Raw genomic sequence first — 19922 nt, 5'->3', positions numbered from 1 at the left:
TGAATCAGATGATTTTAATTGGCAAGTCAAGAGTCGAGTCCTGCCTTAAGCACAAAAAAATTTGGTTGGTAATATTGACCAATGCAGATAGTTTAGTAACTATAAAAAATTGTACTTTACTATTATGAATGGTTGTGTATGTATTTGTTCTTGCTTTCTGTGCAATTTGCAATTTAAAGATTATATTTTTATTTTGCTTTTAAATTACCATGTCAACTTGACTTATCTATAAATTTATTTAATATCTTTATCAATTTTACAAGCTCCTATTTACTACAAAAAATTTTGCAAACTATATTTTTTGGGTTGGACAAAAAGTTATTTAAATACAATACATGGGTTGGGGTCCATTTTACCATTTTTATAGTTACATAACCATTTTTATAGTAAACCTTACGTTTACGTAATACGTAAGGGTAACTATTTGATAGGTAAAATTGACAATTAGATGGCTGGGCAGCGTTTACTATTATATTTATACTATTATATAATATAACTTTGAAATGCGATTATTGCTTGAAGTAAAATTGAGAAAATAACATTGGCAAGGAAATTTAAAAATCCCGCCAAAAGAGTGCAAAAAATTTAAGAGAATCATCGGTACGAACTAGCCAAGCGACAGGGTCGTTTTCTTTTAAAGGTCTTTTCAAAGCGGCACACCGCTCTTTTGCCCATAACAGAACATATGATCTGTTAATACTAACAGAGTAGATTCGCTCTTCCCAAAGTTGTAGATGGCGTGTTACGTTTTGGCATTTTGCTTGTATGCCAACACACATGGCGGATTGTTTTAAATTTTAACGATACAAAATGTGGAGTAACTTCTTAGTGCAAATAATTAATTAATTAGAATAGCGATGTCCAAGAAACCTCTATCCCAAAACTCTAAAATTGCCAATCTTTAAGTAAGTAAACACGGACCAGATACTGCTTTCAATGGAGGTATATTTTTAATTCCTTGTATTCTATATTTTTATTTAAATATTTCAGAAAAAGTTTCGCTATGGGCAAACGGATAACGTACGCACTTAAAAGATTAGATTTTACAATAAGTGGACGAAATAGCAAGACCAGTTTACAATGCTTAATCAAAATATAATCAAATCGGCAAGAGCCGTCGATAAGACTAACTAAACACATCGTACGTTCGACCGGTTTAGTTCTTATCTAACTGCGGTTCGAAGATGTTGCTGAAGTTCTGCAAACACAATGAGTCCTCTACGAACGGGGGTTCAACAAATTTTGCTCTACTGATGTCACTACTACTTGGTAACGCACTCCGCAATTGAATCCACACTTCATCTGCCTCATTTGTCTCTCTCCATTATTACATATACCCTTCAAAAAGGAATTCACATTTTTACGGGCCGGTATACCTACATATGTGAACGCTGTTAGTGAATATGGAAATGCGGAATATTATATTGTCATTGTTATAAGTGTCAACTGTTAGATATAGTTCTTGTTTTTCATAGTGGAGAGAGGTGTGTGATCTTAAAATTGGAACTATGATTGCTCACAATAAAATATACTACATGTGTGTATCTAAAAGGCAAGTACAAACCATACCTCTAAAAGGTGTAAGATGAACTAAGTTTTGAAAAGGGCAGTTTTAAATTTACTTTTTTTATTTTGCTTATAAATTACCATGCTAGTGACGTATGATTGTATGAAGTAAATTTAAAAATGTTATATACATATATACCATACAATATAGTTAGCAAGTTAGTTAGATAACTACAATAATAGATACTTTACGTTACCATATTACGTAAGAGTAACTATTTAATGGGTCAAATCGCCAACTCGATAGGTTAGTCCCATTTAACTACTGTGTTAGCTACAGCCCTTTACTTGGTAGTTTTTAATATAATTTTACATAAGATACCAAATTCTTTATTTAAGAACGTTTTTGTTATTTCATCTTATTCTTGAAATAAGAAAAAAAATCTTAAAATCAGAACAAACGTTTTAAAATTAAGAAAAAGTTAATCCTAACTTGTAATCAAATTCGGAATGCAGCGTGGCCTAGCGCGTATAGGGCTAGCGACTTTGAATTTGAATAGAGCCCATGAAGCGATAGTCTGCAAATATTTTTATTTTCACCACCTCTATAATGAACTTCATGTTCGCGCTTTTCCCATTTCGTATTAGAATGCTAGCTGACCTAGCGGTTAGTGTATTTGCATTATAAGTTTGTGGTCGTTAGTTCCATCTCATAAGAAGGCAAAATAATTCCTTTGTATAAGTTTGGAAAGTCATTGTATGAGGATAGGCATATGAAAAGAAATAAAACTAACTATAACAACTTTTAAAAAAAATTAAAATATATATTAAAAAAATCTACTTTTAAGTTAAAGCCATATTAAATATTCTTAACAAATGAATATAAATAAAAATGGTTCTTGATTAAAGAAATTTGGTTGTTGATTAAAGCGACTTTAAGATATTTAGATGCAGTGGGATTTTCATAACTTGATATCAACTTCATTTTTCTACAAGGACAGCAAAGAAACATTGAAATAATTAAGTGTTTGTCAGTTGAATTATTTTTATTCTAACTCAGGTTACCCTGCAAGCATTTTCTATCGCGGAACGCGGAAGTGACTCCCTTCTCACTCAGAAGTGACTTTAGAGACACTTGTAAGATACCTAAAATAGCCTTCCAGTCAGATAATATTTATTAAAAAGAATGGTTATTTTACGTATTTTATTGTATTTATTTTTTTTATGTGGTCTTTAGCCGCTTGTCGGCATGTCGGTCCCTGGCATGCAAGAAATGCTGCTGAACCATTTTATTTATGTCCAGCTCCGTTAAATTGTGAAATTTACTAAACGCCATTTCTTAAAAACACAGAAACCAAAATGGTTTTTTGTTCAGTCAAAATAATAATAAACTTGGAGGCATTATCTTTTATAATCAAATAAGTGGAGGATATATGAAGCTTGTCCGTCGGGTTTAAGGGCCAGCCTCGTAAACGCCGAAACATCGCGTTCTCCAAGATTTTACATTTTTATCAGGTTACCGTAAACGGCATATGTAAATTTTGGTACAATTCTCGGAAATCGACTAAAGTGTCGATGGGCAGCATTTGGAGATAATTCCTTAAGAATTCTTTCGAAGGAAGAATCTAAAAATGTGTGCATTACTAATAAAAGTAAGACTGCAACAAAAATGTTTAAAAATATGCACTTGCTATGGGGCTAAGTTGCGTCAAAATGCGTCGGATAGGAATGTCCCAGAAATTAAAAGTTATTATTGTGTAATATACATATGTACATACATATGTACATATGTATGAGATTTTTGTTTTTGATTTTAAAACAATACTCATTTCTAAATTTTCATAGTTTCAATTTTATTTTTAATTTTAATAATATAAATAATAAAAAATAAACCAATTACTTTTTTCAATAGTTAATTTATGGATAACATTTAAGAATACAATTAATACTTTCCTGCATCCAAAATTTGAGACAAATCTCCAAACAAAATGTTGCTTGAACGAAAAATGGGTCATGGGAGACCGAGGAGTTTTAAAAAACAAAGGGATAACGGAAAATTATCATAACCTCCTTTTAACGCGTGAGCGCTGTTTTTTGCTTTCCTTTACATCTTCTTTTCAATTTCTAGAAGTAATTTTAAAGATAGTTTTTTCGCAATAATTTTGTTCTACCGTCTTATATCGTCCAGAAGTGACTAGGAAGTGACTTCTTCGCGATAGATGTATAATTTGTATTGTAAAGTGTGTTACCTATATGGTGTTTCTATCTGCCAGAAGTTGGTGTGAAGTGATAACTATCGCCCATTCGCTAGCAGGGAAAGGGTGTATGAGCTTCGGCGTTCACAAGACCTCATTTCTCGTTATTCTCACTTCTGTTTGCTCTCCGCGTCTGCGCCTTAGAACCGCCGACAAGTTGAAGCGAATCATTGTTGTGCAGTTGCATTACAGCATTCGGTGAAAGTGTAAGAGCAGAACGGAGCGCTGCCATAAATAATAATCACAACATCAATTTCCCTCCATTCACGCACACATGCCCACAGAGAAGTAAACAAATTGGTATATTGGCATTGTATTGCTTCGTCTTTCACTGTGTGCCAGTTATAAGTAAGGTAAGGAAGCCAATGGGCTTATCTATCGCTCATATAATGCCCTCTGCGCGTCCCATTGTTCAATTATGGAATATTAATGCCGTATTATTCGCCCACTCGCAGTGCTCGTGGCCAAAATCAATGGGGCTGCTCTGAACGGCAGCAATTATCAGTACCAAGTGGGCGGGCAAAGAACGCCAGCCGATCCCCAGGTCCTACATTTATTGCTGGAAGATTCGGATATGGTGAGGGTATGGGGCACAAACCTGACAGCCATAACCTGGGCCCATGCGGTCAACAGTCAACAGCTGCTGGAAGAGGCCCTCACAGAAACCGGTAAGAGCACCCTGATATCATAACATACATATCTCAAGCGAATCCTCCTTCAAAGCTAACATCGACTTTATTGAGGCGGACATTGTCCTGGGCAAACTAAATGGCGAGGGCGAGGACATGCCCGTCATGGCCCATCCGCCAGCAATCGTCTCCGACCTCTCGCTATCGGAATTCCTTAACCGGATCACGGAATTCAACCGGAATCACGAGGGCCAGGAAAAGGGAGTCAAGCTCGACTTCAAATCGATCGAGGTCTTTGAGGGCTCCCTCGACATTCTCGACGAGAGTATTCCTAACGTGAGTTTAGAAACAATTACATTCTTCACGGGTTAAACTTATTTATTTTAAATTTATTTGTATAATTAAATTTCTTTAAACTGCCAGAAAGAAAAATTTATTATATTGCCTAACCAAAAAAATTAAAATTAAATGTTAACGTTTTTCACCTTTTAAAAATAGTATTCTACTAGAAATACAACGTTGACAACGAACTGTTAGCAACTAACTCAACTCAACTAGCATGACAGAAGAGTGCAGATTATGCAACCGTTTAACTTGTTAAATGCGAATGTCATTTATACAAGTACCTAATGATTCTCCCTGTTTTGCAGATGACCTACCCCATTTGGATGAACGCCGACATCCTAAGTGGTCCCGTAGATCAGAACAAAACCGTGCCTGTGGACGCGGATCGCTTCTTCGCCGGCTGCATGCGCTACAAGAAGGCGGCGCTCTCCATCGGCTGGACAACCAACTGGGGCGCCGACTTCCGGGAGGGCGAGTACACGCAGGACCAATGTGATGCCATGCTAGAGTCCCTGACCGCCAACAATGTCCTCTCCACTGGCCAGGGCATCACCTTTCCCGTGCGCGCCGGAATCGCAGCCAACAGCCAGGAGCAACTGCACCGACTGGTAGCCGCGGTCAACGAGACGAACGAGAGCACACTGACCATATGGTCATCCGCCGGCGACTATGTGGATGTGGATAAGTTGCGCCAGCTGATCTTCGGCTTCGGGCTGGAACGAGTGTACTTGGACGTGCCGGAGGAGTTGGCCTCACAATTGGATCTGGGAAATCCAGGCAACGGAGCCAGCACCTTCAAGTCTCTGTTCAGCTTTAGCTTCGTCAGCCTCTGCTTTTGGGCTTTGTCCAGCTGGTTGCAGCGGATATAATAGTGTTCACTAAGTGATTCAAATATGTAGGTACAACTGTCAAAGCAAATTAAGAAATTTGGTGCAAGATCGTAAACTTAGTAATGTGTGTAATAAAGAGTTTTACTTTAATATATATATTATTTTATTTTCTTCAAATTAATGGAATTTTTGGAAATCGCCCTTGGTTCATAAACTATATTACAGTTCAAATATAATGTTTTTTACGTTAATAGGTCTTTCAGATTTATTCAAAATTATTTGCGGGTAATAATTTTATAAGCAACATCTTTTTATTTTTAAATTTTTTGAGCAATTGTTTTTTGCCAAATAAATGTGTTGATAACTACATATTTATGTTATGTAAATTAATGGCAAGGGATCCATACGTAAATATTTCAATAATATTGCCTTTAAAATGGTTAACAGTCCCTCCTTCATATCTTGATTTGATGTATTTATATTTGTTCTCTTCTATAAATTTATCTTAAGGAATTTTTGGAAATATTTCCGGGGTTCACAGCTGTGCTCTACTATCTAATTCTCACACTGATTGACATATTTACATGGGATATGCGAAATCTCTGCAGTGTTAGTGCTATTTGTACAAGACTTAAAACGATAACTGCCCAGTCTCAGGCCAATCTGAATGAGAAAGAGTAAAAACTCCTCGCTCTTTATGTTCTGTTCAATATGTTTACATTATCACTTCATCTCAACTTGGATTAAAACTTAACTTATCGCTTTACAAAATTTATGCATTTTCGTATAAATATAAATACTTTGGGCATGAGCAGTTTTAACTTCAACAATTTAAGAAAATGAATTAATGGGCGCTTAACGACTCGCTCTATTTACAGCTTAGTTTAACCTACTAAAATAGTTAATGACTTTTGCTTGGGTTTTCTTTTTTGGCACTAAAATAAATAATCTTATGTATCTCTCTCGCTGTCTGCTTATCGCGCAGATGTGTTGAGGGAACTCCTAAGGCGTGGCAATGTGGTATGTGATGTGTTCGGGAGCAATGTCCTCGGTGAGCAATTGGGTCCAGCCTCTGTGGGCATGGTTAAGGCAGAATGGCTTAATCATTTGTGCTACTCTAAGCTACGGCGACGTAAATGAGTCTTAGGCAGATGATCGTTGGGGGCACCGTCAGAAAAGCTTGATGCCAACGCATGTATTATCTAATTATGACATCGGGCGAGTCCTCGGCGATCAGTCGTTCCCTGGCCGAGTTCTCCGTGGTACCGCTCTCCGCCTTCAATCCGGAATCGCGATTATAATCCAGCAGCCGCACTCCAACACGGTCGTTGCCCGGCGAACTAGTGTTGTTGCGGAAAATCTGGGCAGTCGGAGCCGAAGGTGCAGCTGAATTTACACCAAAGGCGGCGAGAGGACTAAACGCACTAGCTTTGGCCTTCGGATCGCTTTGACAGAAGTGCGTGACCTTCCGCGTCGGGTACCAGCAGGTGCATATGAGACCGCCGGCCAGCAGGATGCCAGTTGCAATCTGTCCCAGCAGGACAATCAGCGAAACCAGCGCGATGTCGGCTGCGATTTCCTCCGTTACACGAACTCGTTCCTCACACCACATCATGGGAATCATGACCCTTGGCACATTTTTGTAGAGACTGAAACAGAAAAAAGATAAATTAAAGTTATACGAAGACTGGTCAGAAGAATTACTTATCATTTGAGTTAATTAAACAGTAAAACATATTGTTTTAAATACATCACTATCTTATGTAAAACAAGGAAGAACGCTATAGTCGAGTACCTCGACTATCAGATACCCGTTACTCAGCTAAATAGAGATATGCAAGCAGCAAATCGAGATTTAAATACGCCACCTACCGGCGGTAGACAGATTTAAGCGTTATGGGCGTTAGAGTGGGCGTGGCAAAATTTTTTTTGGATCAATCGATAGGTATTGACGAGACCAATACATTTCAGTTAAAATTTTTTATCTAGCATGAAAACTGTGGCCGTCACAGGTTTGGGCGGTTTGTGGGAGTTAGAGTGGGCGTGGCAATTTTTTTTTTGGGTCACTCGATAGGTATTGATGAGAAGAATACACTTATGTTAAAATTTTTATTCTAGCATTAAAACTGTAGGAGCCACAGTTTTGGGCGGTTTGTGGGCGTTAGAGTGGGCGTGGCACTCTACTGAAACAAACTTGCGCTGCGCAGGAATCTCAGGAATCTGCGTGCCTAATCCCAGTATTGTAACTCTCATAGTTTCCGAGATCTCAACGTTCATACGGACAGACGGACAGACGGACATGGCTAGATCGACTCGGCTAGTGATCCTGATCAAGAATATATATACTTTATGGGGTCGGAAACGCTTCCTTCTGCCTGTTACATACTTTCCGACGAATCTAGTATACCCTTTTACTCTACGAGTAACGGGTATAATTACATCATAGGTTGATTCATGAAGGATTACTTTAATAAGGAAAAACAAGCTCATGTCAATAGCTTGGACCAGCATGATAAATATCTGTTGTGGTAATATGTTTTTGATTAATTACGATTAAAGGATTCTTAAGTTCTAGAAAGGGCCACCGAAACTAATCATTCCCTTATTAATTCCAATTTCATTCAGTTAAACAATTTACTCGTTTCTTGAGAATCATCAAGCTCTTGTAAATATCTTTCGCTTGTAGGACAGGACACTTTTTCAGTGCGTATTTCAGAAATTTGTTTTCTAAAACATAACATCCGTCTTTAATATTCGCTCTTTCTTAAGCACCTGTTTTAGTTTAGTTTTGGAACAAAATCCTATTTACACTTTTACTAAGTCTGGCACCCTGCTGAAATAAGCTTGCGCTGCGGAATCTCACGAATCTGCATGCCTAATCCCAACATGCTAGTTTCCGAGATCACAGCGTTCATACGGACAGACAGATAGGGTCGGAAGCGGTTTCTTCTTGCTGTGATATACTTTCGGACCAATCTTATAAACTTTTTAATGTGAATACTCAGATAAAAACTCGTTAATTTGTAGGTACTTACTCAATTCCCTCAATGGGCTCCATGTAGTAGTTGGCCTGGAAGCCACCGCCCACGTCCATTGGCACGCCCGCATTGGGTTCCAGCGTCATGAAGAACTCGTGCTTCTCGCGTTCCGGTTGCAGACCTTCGATGGCCTCCAGATAGCTCGCATCCGCCATGTAAAAGTGCGGGAACGACATGTAGACAGACGCGTTGAAGGCACAGGGTCCTATGTTGATCACCCCGATGGGCAAACACTTGCCGCCGACGCAGTAGCAACTCGTCTCCGGGTACAGTGTTCCGTTGTCCACCGCGTGCTGAGTGCCACTAAACTTGTAAGCAGTCACTCCGTGCACCGTGACTGTTTCCGTGTAATCCAGCGGTATAGCCCGGCACATCTTTGGCATGTACATATAGACGCTGGCGTTGGTGCTAAGGTTGGGCGGAAAGAACTCACCCATGGAGCCGCGAACCTGCCCGCAGGTGCCCTCAAAAGCTCCAGTGTGCGTCAGGTTATTCCACGTATGAATCTGACCCATTTTGGCAATATCGTCGGTCCCTGTAAACATGTTAATGTCTCCATCGAAGCTGGCACTGCCGTTCCGCGGGTACTGGAATCCTACTCGCGCGTAGGGAACATCTTGGGGTCTCAGCAGCTTGCCAACTTTTATGAATTGGTGATCGTAGCCCTTGAAGAGCATTTCATCTGCGGTTTTCGTGACGGACACATCCTGACCATAAGCTCTATTGGCAACGTTAACAGCTAGTCTGCCTAGCCAGCTATCAGCGCCACGTCTAGCCGCAGCCTGTGTAAAAAAGTATATATTAGTAAAAGTTTTTCAGTTTCGATGTTATTATGTTGGGAACTTACATGTGCTACGGAGTTAACTTGAGTGACCATATCTGACAAACTTCCGTTGCTTCCGGCAGCATCGAAGTAGAACCAGGATTTTTTATGGAATGAGACTGAAGCGTTCTGATTGTGCCATTCGATGTCCACCTTGTCGGGTTGCTCTCGAAACCGATAGGGTCCCAGTTGCTCGAACCGCGGCTTCTTGCCAGATCCCACAAAGAAGTCCTGTGGATTCGTCCAGTTAAACAGGTAGACGTCAAAGTTAAGCGGCAGTGGGGAGACCTTCCAACCCTCAAATGATCGTGATGTTGGACTTAAGGCCATTTCCTACAAAAGTAAAATATTACACATAGGGATAAGCTTAACAAAATGGATAACTATCAAATATAATTGACGATCAATGTTCAATAATAAACGATTTACATTATAATTGAGGATAACTGGGTGTAAGACTTTGATATCATTTCTACATAGAATTCGTTGGCGAAAAATTGCGCATCGAATTTATGAACAATTTGCATATTGAAAACCCGATCAAAGTTCACGAATGATCTGTGCAATTGGTATCCGCTGGAGGTTCCGTAATTGATTCGGAATATTTCAAAGGGAGAACTTGCGCCTATTGAAAATGCCTTTGAACAATTGATTTACAGTTTGCTTCAGAGATATAGGCATTTTCAGAGTCTAAAATTTATATAACAAAAAATATTTACTCTGCTTTTTCTTTGTGATTCAATAGCAATTTTATAACTCAACGATAACAAAATATGCAAAAATCACAACAACTTTTTTCTCATAATAATACATTTTCTGGGCAACTTAAAATAATAACGCATGCGAAATTCCAAAATTTAATCTCTTTCTCAACCATAAACAATTTCTACCATACATATACAGAAATGTGTAAGAAAAGAATTTACATCTTGTGAGTAGGTTAATATTTAATTAGACATTGTTTCAATTACTTGCATAGGGAGATGATCTGTCGATTATTAAGCAAATGATAAAACATATTTTTTAGAAGCTCACATAAATTTTCTAAAATACCCTTGAATGCAAATGTGTCCCAAGTAAAATAATTGTATTTTTGTTGTGTAATATTTTGAATGCAATTTCCAGCTACTTTGTCGGGTTCTATCTCCGCAAAATTTGAGGTGCTATGGTGCGATTACATGCATTCGTTAGAAAAGTGCTATCAGCCATCAATCATTGTAAGCCAGAATGACAGACCTAACGATTGTCTAGATCGTGGACCAGTGGGCCACCATTTTGTATGGCCCAGAACCCTATAATCTTTATAATTGGAACTGCGACTGGGCTACAGGAAATGACTAAACTGATAAAAAGAAAGCGAATTGGGTTCGAAGCGGTTTCGACAATGTTCACGTCAAGCCCTGTAAAATCCTAATGGATTACACCTGTCTGCCGGGACTCGGCGTAGAACACAGGTGTTCGGTCAGGGTCATCGGACCTGGCACAGTGTGGTTACATGTTAGCCTGGATGGTTAAGGCCATTTATGAACATTTTCACCATATTTTCGTATACGTATGGAACCGAAGAGCGTTGTCTAATCGAACACATGGCTATCGCTAAATGGGTTATTTTTCAGGTTTTGTCCAAGATAAGATAGCAAACCCCATTGCAATTTCGCGGCCGAAACTCCAACAATTCGGATGGAATTTCCGCCTTTCCAGAGACCAGCAACATAGGGGGAAAACTTCGGTTTGAATTATTGACCCCGCATCCCGTGATTCACAATGACAGGTGTGCCCTTTTTTGATAAAGCGAATTAATCACTTACTATTATTAGTTGACTTGAGTAAGTACTAAATCGAAAAGGAATCATGATTAAAACATAAAAACAACACCTGGCCAAACAAAAAATTATCAAATTGATTAATTTTGATTAATGGTTTCTCAGAATTTAATACTGTTTTTTATTTTACTTAAAAAGGAGGGAAAAAGTATAAAGCTTTCTCTATTATGTATGTAGGTCCGTTTTTATCACAATAGTAGTATTCAAATTTCAAAAAAGATTGATCTAGTTGACTTTATATAAAGTTAATGGAAATTTTAACAAGGTTATTCGCTCTTGATTATTGCACTAAAGCTTTGGGGAGTTTTTTCCAATGAGAGCTTTAACTGCCGCGACTAAGCACTCTACATATAGAGTATAAACACAGCGATAGCATTAACATGCTAATTAAAAACACTTACGAAAGTATAGGATCTCCTAATGGGATCTTAAAAGTGTTTTGCCAACCTATCGACAAGACATAATACGCACCCTATAAGGGATCATTTCATATGTTGTGTAGTCTTATCTTGTGTATCTTATCTGATGGCTTTGGGTGATTTTTTTTATTTGAACACCTGCACACAATCAATTTTCGGTGTCTTTTCGTTTAATTGATTTCAATCAACGGAAGAAATTGGTTCCTGTCGAACTAGATGCCATGTAAATGGGCCTATCAGTTGACCTTTACACATTTTGCCAATTAGTCGGTTTGCAAAACGTAACTCGAAGGTCTCAGAATCGATTGTAATAAACTCGATAAGATGGGCTCGAACCAATTGCACATATTAACAGTTGCGGAGTACTTACCTTGCCGCGCGCGCGTGTAAACATGTCGATAAAGTTGCGGAAGAGGTATATCCCACTGGCTATGGAGCATATCCCAACCATGACGATGGCCAGTCCGGCCCAATGACGCACCCGTGATGTCATCGTGGTGGATCCGCGTTTTGATGTTGGTGATGGGTGTTCTATATAGAAGGGCGTCTTCCTCTACCGATCTCTTGCTTCGTACTGAGTGTGGAACCCTAGGCACGATTACGATCCCGTTATTAGCGTCTATATGGGGAGAGAGTGAGAGAGAGAGTGGAGTGAATGTGAGAAATGCGGGCTTATCGCTGGCCTGCCGGAGAGACCACTACACGGTCTTATCACACTTTCGAGGCCCAGCCGGCTCGCCACCCCATTTTCTGAGGATCGAGGAACTCTTGGCAGAGACCTGCATTTCAGTACTGAGAGAGAAAGAGAGACGCAGAGCAGCCGATAACGCGCCCTCGCATAATAGCGATCACAAAGTTGAACTGCGACGTAATTATGAACATTTTCTGTCTAATTGTAATAGTGTTCCCCTGCTCTGGGAAAACCGCAAAATAAATAAATACATACATATGTAGTGTACATTTTACACACTAAAATGAAAACCTATAAGTGTTATTAGAATACATAGGTATATTCATTACCTAAAAGCTCTTAAAACCGTTGCCAGGATTACAGGATTTTTAACCTACTTATAGCCGAACGTTAAAATTAATAATTATAATACCCCATAACTAAATATACATATTATTTTTATTTCATTCATTTCTAACTGTATTGGTATTTTTTGTTGTGGTTATTATGAATCGATTTATTTAAAAAAGAAGAAAAACGGTCCTTTGAAAGAACACAAGGGACCCAGTAGTGTGGATTAGCTTTTGCAGTAGCGCTTTTAACGATACGAGGGCGGCAGAATAATTCCGCAGCACTTACAGGAGACGCGGCACCTTGAACACACAGAGAGAGCCTTGACTATCAAAGACCCTTAATGTGTTTCCAGTTTCAATAAAAATAAATGTATAGGGTATTTCCCTGACGCACATGTACACAGCACCGATGCGAGTTCCACGTCACCTAGCGAGGACAGCGGTACCAATGTCCTCTCTTACATTAATTAGTCATAACTTTTTTTTAAATTAATATGCTGTTGGTGGTATGATTTTTATTATTAAACTTCATTTTTTGGTCATAATCTATATTAGTTTTGGAAATTTCACTTTATTATAAGCATATTCTATTCATTCTCTCAAACTCATGTATTACGTCAGGTGGTTCTATAGCATGATGTTATCAATTCACGGAATCTAAAATCAGACTATAGTTTTTTACATGTACAGAACAATGATTAGCCACACTTAGTCACAAAGTTGTGTTTGCACGCCTTTCGGTGTTGGCTAATACGTTTGAAATGTTAGGCGTAACATGACCATGTCAGCAAAGCAATGTTACTAGGTCAGTACTAGAACATTGATTCGCTTCGTTATACAAGAACATTTCTTAAATCAGCTACTTATTTAGTACTGCTGTATTAAAATTAAACGTACTGATAACTCCTTAATAACCTAAAAACTCTCAACCTAGAATGACTTCACTGACAACACTGTTATGAATTCGAAAAAAGTACACATATGTAAGGCTCTACTACTACCATTGAAACGAGGTTTTTCAGTTTGCTGACTCCGAACTTTAATACTAGTGACTCGAGTTCTTTTTTTCCGTTTGCTGACTCTGAACTTTTTACTATTGATGTTTTCAGGTTGGAAAGACCGTGATTCACTGCGGCAGCACATTCCTCGAGTATTATTTGTTTTGACTCGCGACTGTGGGACTGGATCAAAAACACGTTCACCTCTCCATATTTTATGTTCCGTACAACGTATTCCATACCCTGACACAACCTTACGTTCGTAGTGCGCAAGGGCGGGATGTGGGGGCGTTATGGTGAATACTGTTTACACTTCTTGGGGCTGGTTAGCAACCGCTGGCTGAGGAGTTTTGGCCTTAGTTACGGCCATTATTGGTGATAATTCAACGATTTTTAATATATATTGTATATATTCTACGCACACGTACTGCGTACAATGACTTTTTTGTTACTAATGCACAAGTAGCGAGGTCAAGAAGAAACCCGTTTTTGTTGTGGTTTCTTTCTTTATCTACAACAATGCCACCCCACATGCCACGCCCTCCCCCTGCCTCCCGCTTTTGCGCTCTGATTATTTCGCGCTTTACTACACCAGATTATGAACTTCACATACTGCCCAATCATTGGGGTAAACATCAATCACGCGAATTTCGCACATTGCGATTTTCCACGGTTAAAACAATATATTAACACTAGTTTTATCCTTGAACCTTGGTCGTCACTTCCGCAACCTGTTGACAATGTTTTCTATGCCTGTGCTCATCATGCCGCTTTATTTGCTCTTTAGCCTATAAATAACCAGCAATACAGTGCAATGTGCCAAGGAAAATATACATAATTCGTACTTTCATACGTTTATGTAGACATTTTCCGATTTCATCACTATGCGTCTCTTCGGAATGCATAACTCCTTATCCACAAAAAGTAAAGAACTATTCTATTTGTGTTTGCTTTAAAAAATTATCTAAATTAGCAGTACAAAATTCAGAATCGGGCACGTTTGACTCTCTCGTCTTTGCGCGCTCTCTCTTTTTCTCCGCTCTCTTTCCTTGTTTTTCATATTTTTCTTACATGTCATTAACTTATTTATTAAACACTTCCACTTGCACTCCACGGACTTTATAATTTTTTGCCAGATACTTTTCAATTGATATCAATTTTTATTAGAGCGGGGTATAAATATTGTCTAAATAAAAGTCTGTGATCGTTTGCCCGCTGCGATTGTATTGCTTTTTCCTCAGCACGCGTCTTTTCTTGTGGTCTGCCGTCTTTCTCCCTCTCACAGGGTTCCGGGGGCGGCGACGCACCGTTAATTGTTGATCTTGAACTAACGCGCGCGAACGAGAGCGAACGTGTCTGAGCGGCGCTGCGCCTGCGACTAAATAAGTATTTTCCAAAGAGTCGCCACCAAGCAGCAATTATTTATTCTTCATTATGGGCCGAGCGCCCTCGTCTTCGCTGACAGTCAGATACCCTTTGCGGTAAATAGCGCGGGGCAGTGTTACTAGCTGCTGGGAGTCAAATATTCCACCAAAAAGGTATTGAGAGTGTGACAGAAATTGTTTAGCGAAACATTCATCTGTACATTAAGTATGGACATATGTATTTTCCTTAATTTGGAGCATTAACTATTCTGTGGCGCCTGCAATTATACGATTTTAGTAAGCTGTCCCATACAAATGCAACTTCCGTACTTCCGTAAATATCAGCAAATACCCTCTGTCAAATGAAAATTGTTATGATTAAATGTTATGTTTAAGTATGTACACAACTAGTAGCATAATGTTTCTTGAAAGTTTTTTTGTTATAAAGTTGGACTTAACGTTAAATTCTGATTCATGACTAATTAGTAACCTAAACTAAGGGACTTCACCAAATGTAGAGTGTAATCAGATAGCGGCGCAAATGAGCGCTCTTTTCTCGCTCTCTCTCTCTCTCTCTCTTTGTATGTTTTTTTGCCAAACCGGTTTTGGCTTGTGGTGCAATGTAAACATTTTCTTCAATCGGTTCTGAATCGGTTTAGCCAGCTGTCAAACAAAAGTGCTTCGAGAAAATTTCAGGCAGTTCATTACATTACACATACATAAGTGATATTATTTCCTTATCATTATTTATCAGAATTAAGTGGTTTTTTCCATGTGGAGTTATGTACTTATCATAAAGGTGATTCAGTGTGATACGAAATTTCATTGGACAAACCCAAACAGTTGTGAAAGAACCGAAACAAGTACAAATTCTATACACATGTATGTACACATGTCCGATTTTTTTCAGGCACCGAGTAGTTTAACACCATTTACCATTTATTGGCCTTAAACTAAACTAGGCAAGAAAAAACCCTGCAAACTTAACTCTATGACATGATGCACACTTAGTAAACTTAAACCCTCAGTTCGAATTTCCCGCCACGGTATACTGCAATCCTATCAGCAGCGGCGAGTCCTCCACACTATTATTTTTTATGGGGTCGGACGTTCTGATCGTCTCCAGAGCATTGATCTCGATTTTCTGCATTAGGGTTTTCTGCCAAATCATCTGGTGAGGATACCAGAATAGCATAAGCACGCCCAAGGACGCGCCTAGGACACCACAGATTTTGCCCACCAACTCTAGGATTGGTATTAACTTCACGTATCCTAACAGATCGTCAGTGATGCGCACATTATAATCTGCCCAGATCAACGGGAAGAACGTTTTTCTCGCATTGCGATAGATTCTGTAATAATGAGAAAATATAGAACAAGCTTTGCAATTTTTTCACTGCGTACTTACAAATGCGTTTTGGGTTCGACTAGCAAGTTGGCCATAATGCGGGCCTTGATCTCCAACACCATTCCGGTTTTGGGCTCCAACATAATGACCATCGCGTGGCGATCCTTGTCGGGCTTCATGCCCTCCACCTGATCCGCGTAGTATGGGTCGGCTTGATAAAAGTGCGGGTAGGATGCAAAAACTGGAGCCCCATACCAGCAGGAGGAGATGTTCAGGAGACCAGACCTCACCTCCTGGCAGTTTTCTTGGCAATAGCAGCTGTTATCAGGATTGTCAGTACCTGCGATGGAAAGGTTTATATCCTTATAATATCGAATTGACAGCAGGGGAAGCACAATTGCGAAAGTGAGCTTGAAATCGAAATGAATATATGCTGACTATGTAGGACTCACCATTCGCCATGTTGCGCGCACTGCCCTTGTACACGAATGCCTCGACGCCTTCGAAAAGTGTGGTGCCGTAATAGTCCACCTGTAGTTCACGGCACAGATCCGGCAGGAAGTAGGATATGGGTCTGCCTTTCACCAGCGGTATTGGATGGAATTCCCCGGTACTGCCCTTCAATTTGCACCTGGGACTGGCTTCTGTGACGTTGTTGTAGCGCCACTGAGCTATTTGACCCAGTTTTTCAAACTTATCACGTCCTGTGTAGACATTATGATGACCGTAGATTTCCATGCTGCCGTTGCGCTGGAAAAAGAATAAAGTTCAGGATATAATCATTGAATACGAAACAAATACGGCAAAAGACCAAAAGAATTATCAGACTGATTTACATTATTTGATACAGACAAAATTTAAATAAACTGCTTACAAAAAAAAGGTACAAATAGTGCTTAGATTATAAAAATGTTCTACAAAGTTTTGTATCTATTATATAGCCACTTGTTCTTTTAAGTGTTACTAAATTTTTCTGAAAGTATATATTTTCTATTGACTTACTGGATATGCGTAGCCGATCTTCTCATAGGGAAACTTCATCTCCGGCACGAGCTTAGGCGGCATCATTTTGCTCATCTTGATCAGCGGCGTGTCGAACCCGTCGAACATCCAATCGCTGGCAGGACGTACCATCGTCTGGTCCTTACCGTAAATATTTAAAGCAATCATCATTAGGGATCGCAGCATAGGACTCCACAGCATCATCTTCTGGTACAAGCCCACGATTAGCAGGTTAGGTGCCACGATGGGATCTGAGGGAAGTCCAGCACTGAGATTTTGATCAAAGTCGAACCGACTGCGGCGCTTATAGGAAACCGTTGAGTTCTCATCGTGCCACTCCACATTGACCTTCTGCATCCGCTCCGTAAAGCGGTAAGGTCCGAGTTCCTCAAATCGCGGCTTCACTGTAGGATCGCCTATGCTCTCTGAGTTAGTCCAATTGAAAATATACAGATCCACGTTTATATCCATGGAAGGCGACTCCCACAGAGTGCTAATCAGAGTTCCGGGTCTCAGAACCATTAACCACTCGATCATCCAACGTTCGATCTGATCCATGTAAACTACCGAGAAAAGACTGAAGGTGGACAAAACTAGACCCACCGCACTAGTCCGCCAAATGCGTTGTTTTCCGATCATGGTAATGGGACGTATGTATGTTGTGTCGCGCTGGACCTGAAACAGGAAAAAAGACGTGCAATGTTGTTAACATACAAATTAACCATGCTCAACTTGTTTTAATAAACCTTTATTACTGGTGTTAATTAAGTAGCGCTTACATTGTAGCCTTAACTATGCAAACGCATTCTATGCAGCAAACTTCACTACCGTTAGCTAATTACTCTGTATTTATAGGGAGTATGCACATATGTACACACTTTGTACATTATACTTGTAGAAACTGTTGTTATAATAATGATAGACATTAGAAAAATGTAAAAACTCAGGTAAGGAAACTCAATTGTAGCCCACAACATTTATTTATTATTGTTTTCAAATGCTCCTCGATTCCGTTAAGCAATCTTTTAATCTATGTTTCAATACCTGAAGGTTTAATACTAATGATAAAGCAGGTGTGGCGAAAAAATTAAGATAAGTAGTCATACATTTCAACGTAGTCGTTTGCGACTAATAATTCACTGACTACTAATAACGTTGTTTTCTACAGTAAAGTAGATAAAAGTTGAGTTGTAATTAGCTTTTGTTCTTACCTAAATTATGAAACGGTTTGTGTTTTTGTATTTGAACTTTTTTAATATAATTAATTTTAATTTATAGTTTAACAAGGCGTGTACCTAAAAGTATTCTGCATGAAAATTTCATGTTGTTTTCAAGCTTCCGCTCTTATTAATTGTTTTATTTAGCTTTAGAAAGATTTAGAGAATAACAATTTTGCAATAATGATCCATTCCGATAATGGTTTAAGATCTTCTAAAATGGTATTTTTTGAAAAGAATGGTTCTTAAGTTACTCACTTTATTCGGCCCTTTTCCCAATGTTGTGTCTCCAATGATGCAGACTGATTGTCTGATTTCTCCCACTTCCTTATGATGACTGATCCGAGTCCAAGTCCACGCAGCAGGGTGGAGGTTATCTGGTACCTCTGATAATGCAACTCAAGTTGTACATGTTCTCGTCGGAATCGCCTCTAAAGAATCTGTGGAACTATTTTTATTAAATTTACTTTGCGTCCTGACTAGATCAGTGGACGGAATGAATTGTATGTTCGAGTATCTGTAATTCTTAGTCTTGTGGGTGTGATCGAACCACTTCGAATGCCGACTTGATAACGACTGAACTGACGGTAGGAAAATATTTTCAATCCGACGGCTATATAGAACGGCGAGAAAAATAAACATAAATGTCAGAACAAAATGATACAGAACATAAAATGGAGTTAATTTAGGCACTGAAAAGAAAAAAGCTGAAACTGAAATAAAAAATAAATCGTTATGAAAAGCACTTCAAAATGTTCTTAAATCTTTTGAACATTACAGTTACTAATATAATGAGATCCTTAAAAAAAAACTCAGTTAAATAATGTATTAGGTTGTTGTAAGTATAGTGGAATTTATTACTAAAAAATCATTTACAATTTCTCCCAGTGTCCTTAAAGACTAAGGTTTATAGTTTATAAATCGCGTATAGCTTAAATGCAACGCTCCGGTTCAATGGCTCCATGTTCTGGGGTTACCATTTAACGATTCCGTGAGTGACTTATATATTACAGTTTCCTGCACCGAGAGACTCGCATTATGAGTAATATAAAGTAAACTTCGACCTGCGATTTATGTTCTGAATGGCCGTTACTCGAATTCGAGTTTCTTACCTCATTGCCTTAAGGGTTTCGCCCGATAAGCCATGGAGCCCCAATTTCTAATCGCTTGCTCTCAATTGGCGATGGCTCAGGGCGATAAGGAGAACCCCGGCGACCTTATAGCAGTGCATTTCGACGCAGGCCATCTTTCAGTTAAAACGTGAAAAGGGTGATATGTTTGATATAACCGATCGATGGCTCT

At 39.0% G+C, this 19922-nt stretch overlaps 2 protein-coding genes across 3 annotated transcripts; one reads left to right on the top strand and one right to left on the bottom strand.

The window, feature by feature from the left end:
• Positions 1–1115: 1115 nt before the first annotated feature.
• Positions 1116–5719, top strand: LOC108019121 (protein FAM151B). 2 transcript variants are annotated; one of them, XM_017086850.4, is made up of 4 exons: positions 1116–1269; positions 4217–4429; positions 4485–4726; positions 5041–5719. In XM_017086850.4, the coding sequence occupies exons 1-4, from the start codon at positions 1185–1187 to the stop codon at positions 5602–5604; spliced, it is 1104 nt and encodes a 367-aa protein (XP_016942339.3). In that variant the 5' UTR covers positions 1116–1184; the 3' UTR covers positions 5605–5719. The 2 variants fall into 2 exon arrangements, with proteins under 2 accessions (XP_016942339.3, XP_016942340.3); XM_017086851.4 differs by lacking the exon at positions 1116–1269 and adding an exon at positions 3929–4114.
• A 308-nt stretch (positions 5720–6027) lies between these two features.
• Positions 6028–18057, bottom strand: LOC108018901 (protein peste). The gene is made up of 7 exons (XM_065868894.2): positions 17404–18057; positions 16854–17151; positions 16462–16741; positions 16081–16405; positions 9451–9759; positions 8601–9385; positions 6028–7214 (listed from the first exon to the last, which is right to left on the bottom strand). Exons 1-7 carry the CDS (start codon positions 18040–18042, stop codon positions 6764–6766), a joined length of 3087 nt encoding a protein of 1028 aa, XP_065724966.2. The 5' UTR covers positions 18043–18057; the 3' UTR covers positions 6028–6763.
• Between the last annotated feature and the right edge of the window lie 1865 nt (positions 18058–19922).

Source organism: Drosophila suzukii, chromosome 2L (genome assembly GCF_043229965.1).
Source record: "Drosophila suzukii chromosome 2L, CBGP_Dsuzu_IsoJpt1.0, whole genome shotgun sequence".
In the NCBI taxonomy this organism is placed as follows: domain Eukaryota; kingdom Metazoa; phylum Arthropoda; class Insecta; order Diptera; family Drosophilidae; genus Drosophila; species Drosophila suzukii.
The sequence above is the reverse complement of the archived record's forward strand: the minus strand, read 5'-3'. Positions and strand labels throughout refer to the sequence as shown.

Coding starts and splice junctions, on each gene's coding strand:
- LOC108019121 (XM_017086850.4), top strand. CDS start 1,185: ATGTTGCTGAAGTTCTGCAAACACAATGAGTCCTCTACGAACGGGGGT. Junction 1,270..4,216: donor ACTGATGTCACTACTACTTG/GTAACGCACTCC, acceptor GCCCACTCGCAG/TGCTCGTGGCCAAAATCAAT. Junction 4,430..4,484: donor AGAGGCCCTCACAGAAACCG/GTAAGAGCACCC, acceptor CCTCCTTCAAAG/CTAACATCGACTTTATTGAG.
- LOC108018901 (XM_065868894.2), bottom strand. CDS start 18,042: ATGATCGGAAAACAACGCATTTGGCGGACTAGTGCGGTGGGTCTAGTT. Junction 9,760..16,080: donor CCGTGGCGGGAAATTCGAAC/TGAGGGTTTAAG, acceptor TTACTTTTGTAG/GAAATGGCCTTAAGTCCAAC. Junction 9,386..9,450: donor AAGTTAACTCCGTAGCACAT/GTAAGTTCCCAA, acceptor TTTTTTACACAG/GCTGCGGCTAGACGTGGCGC.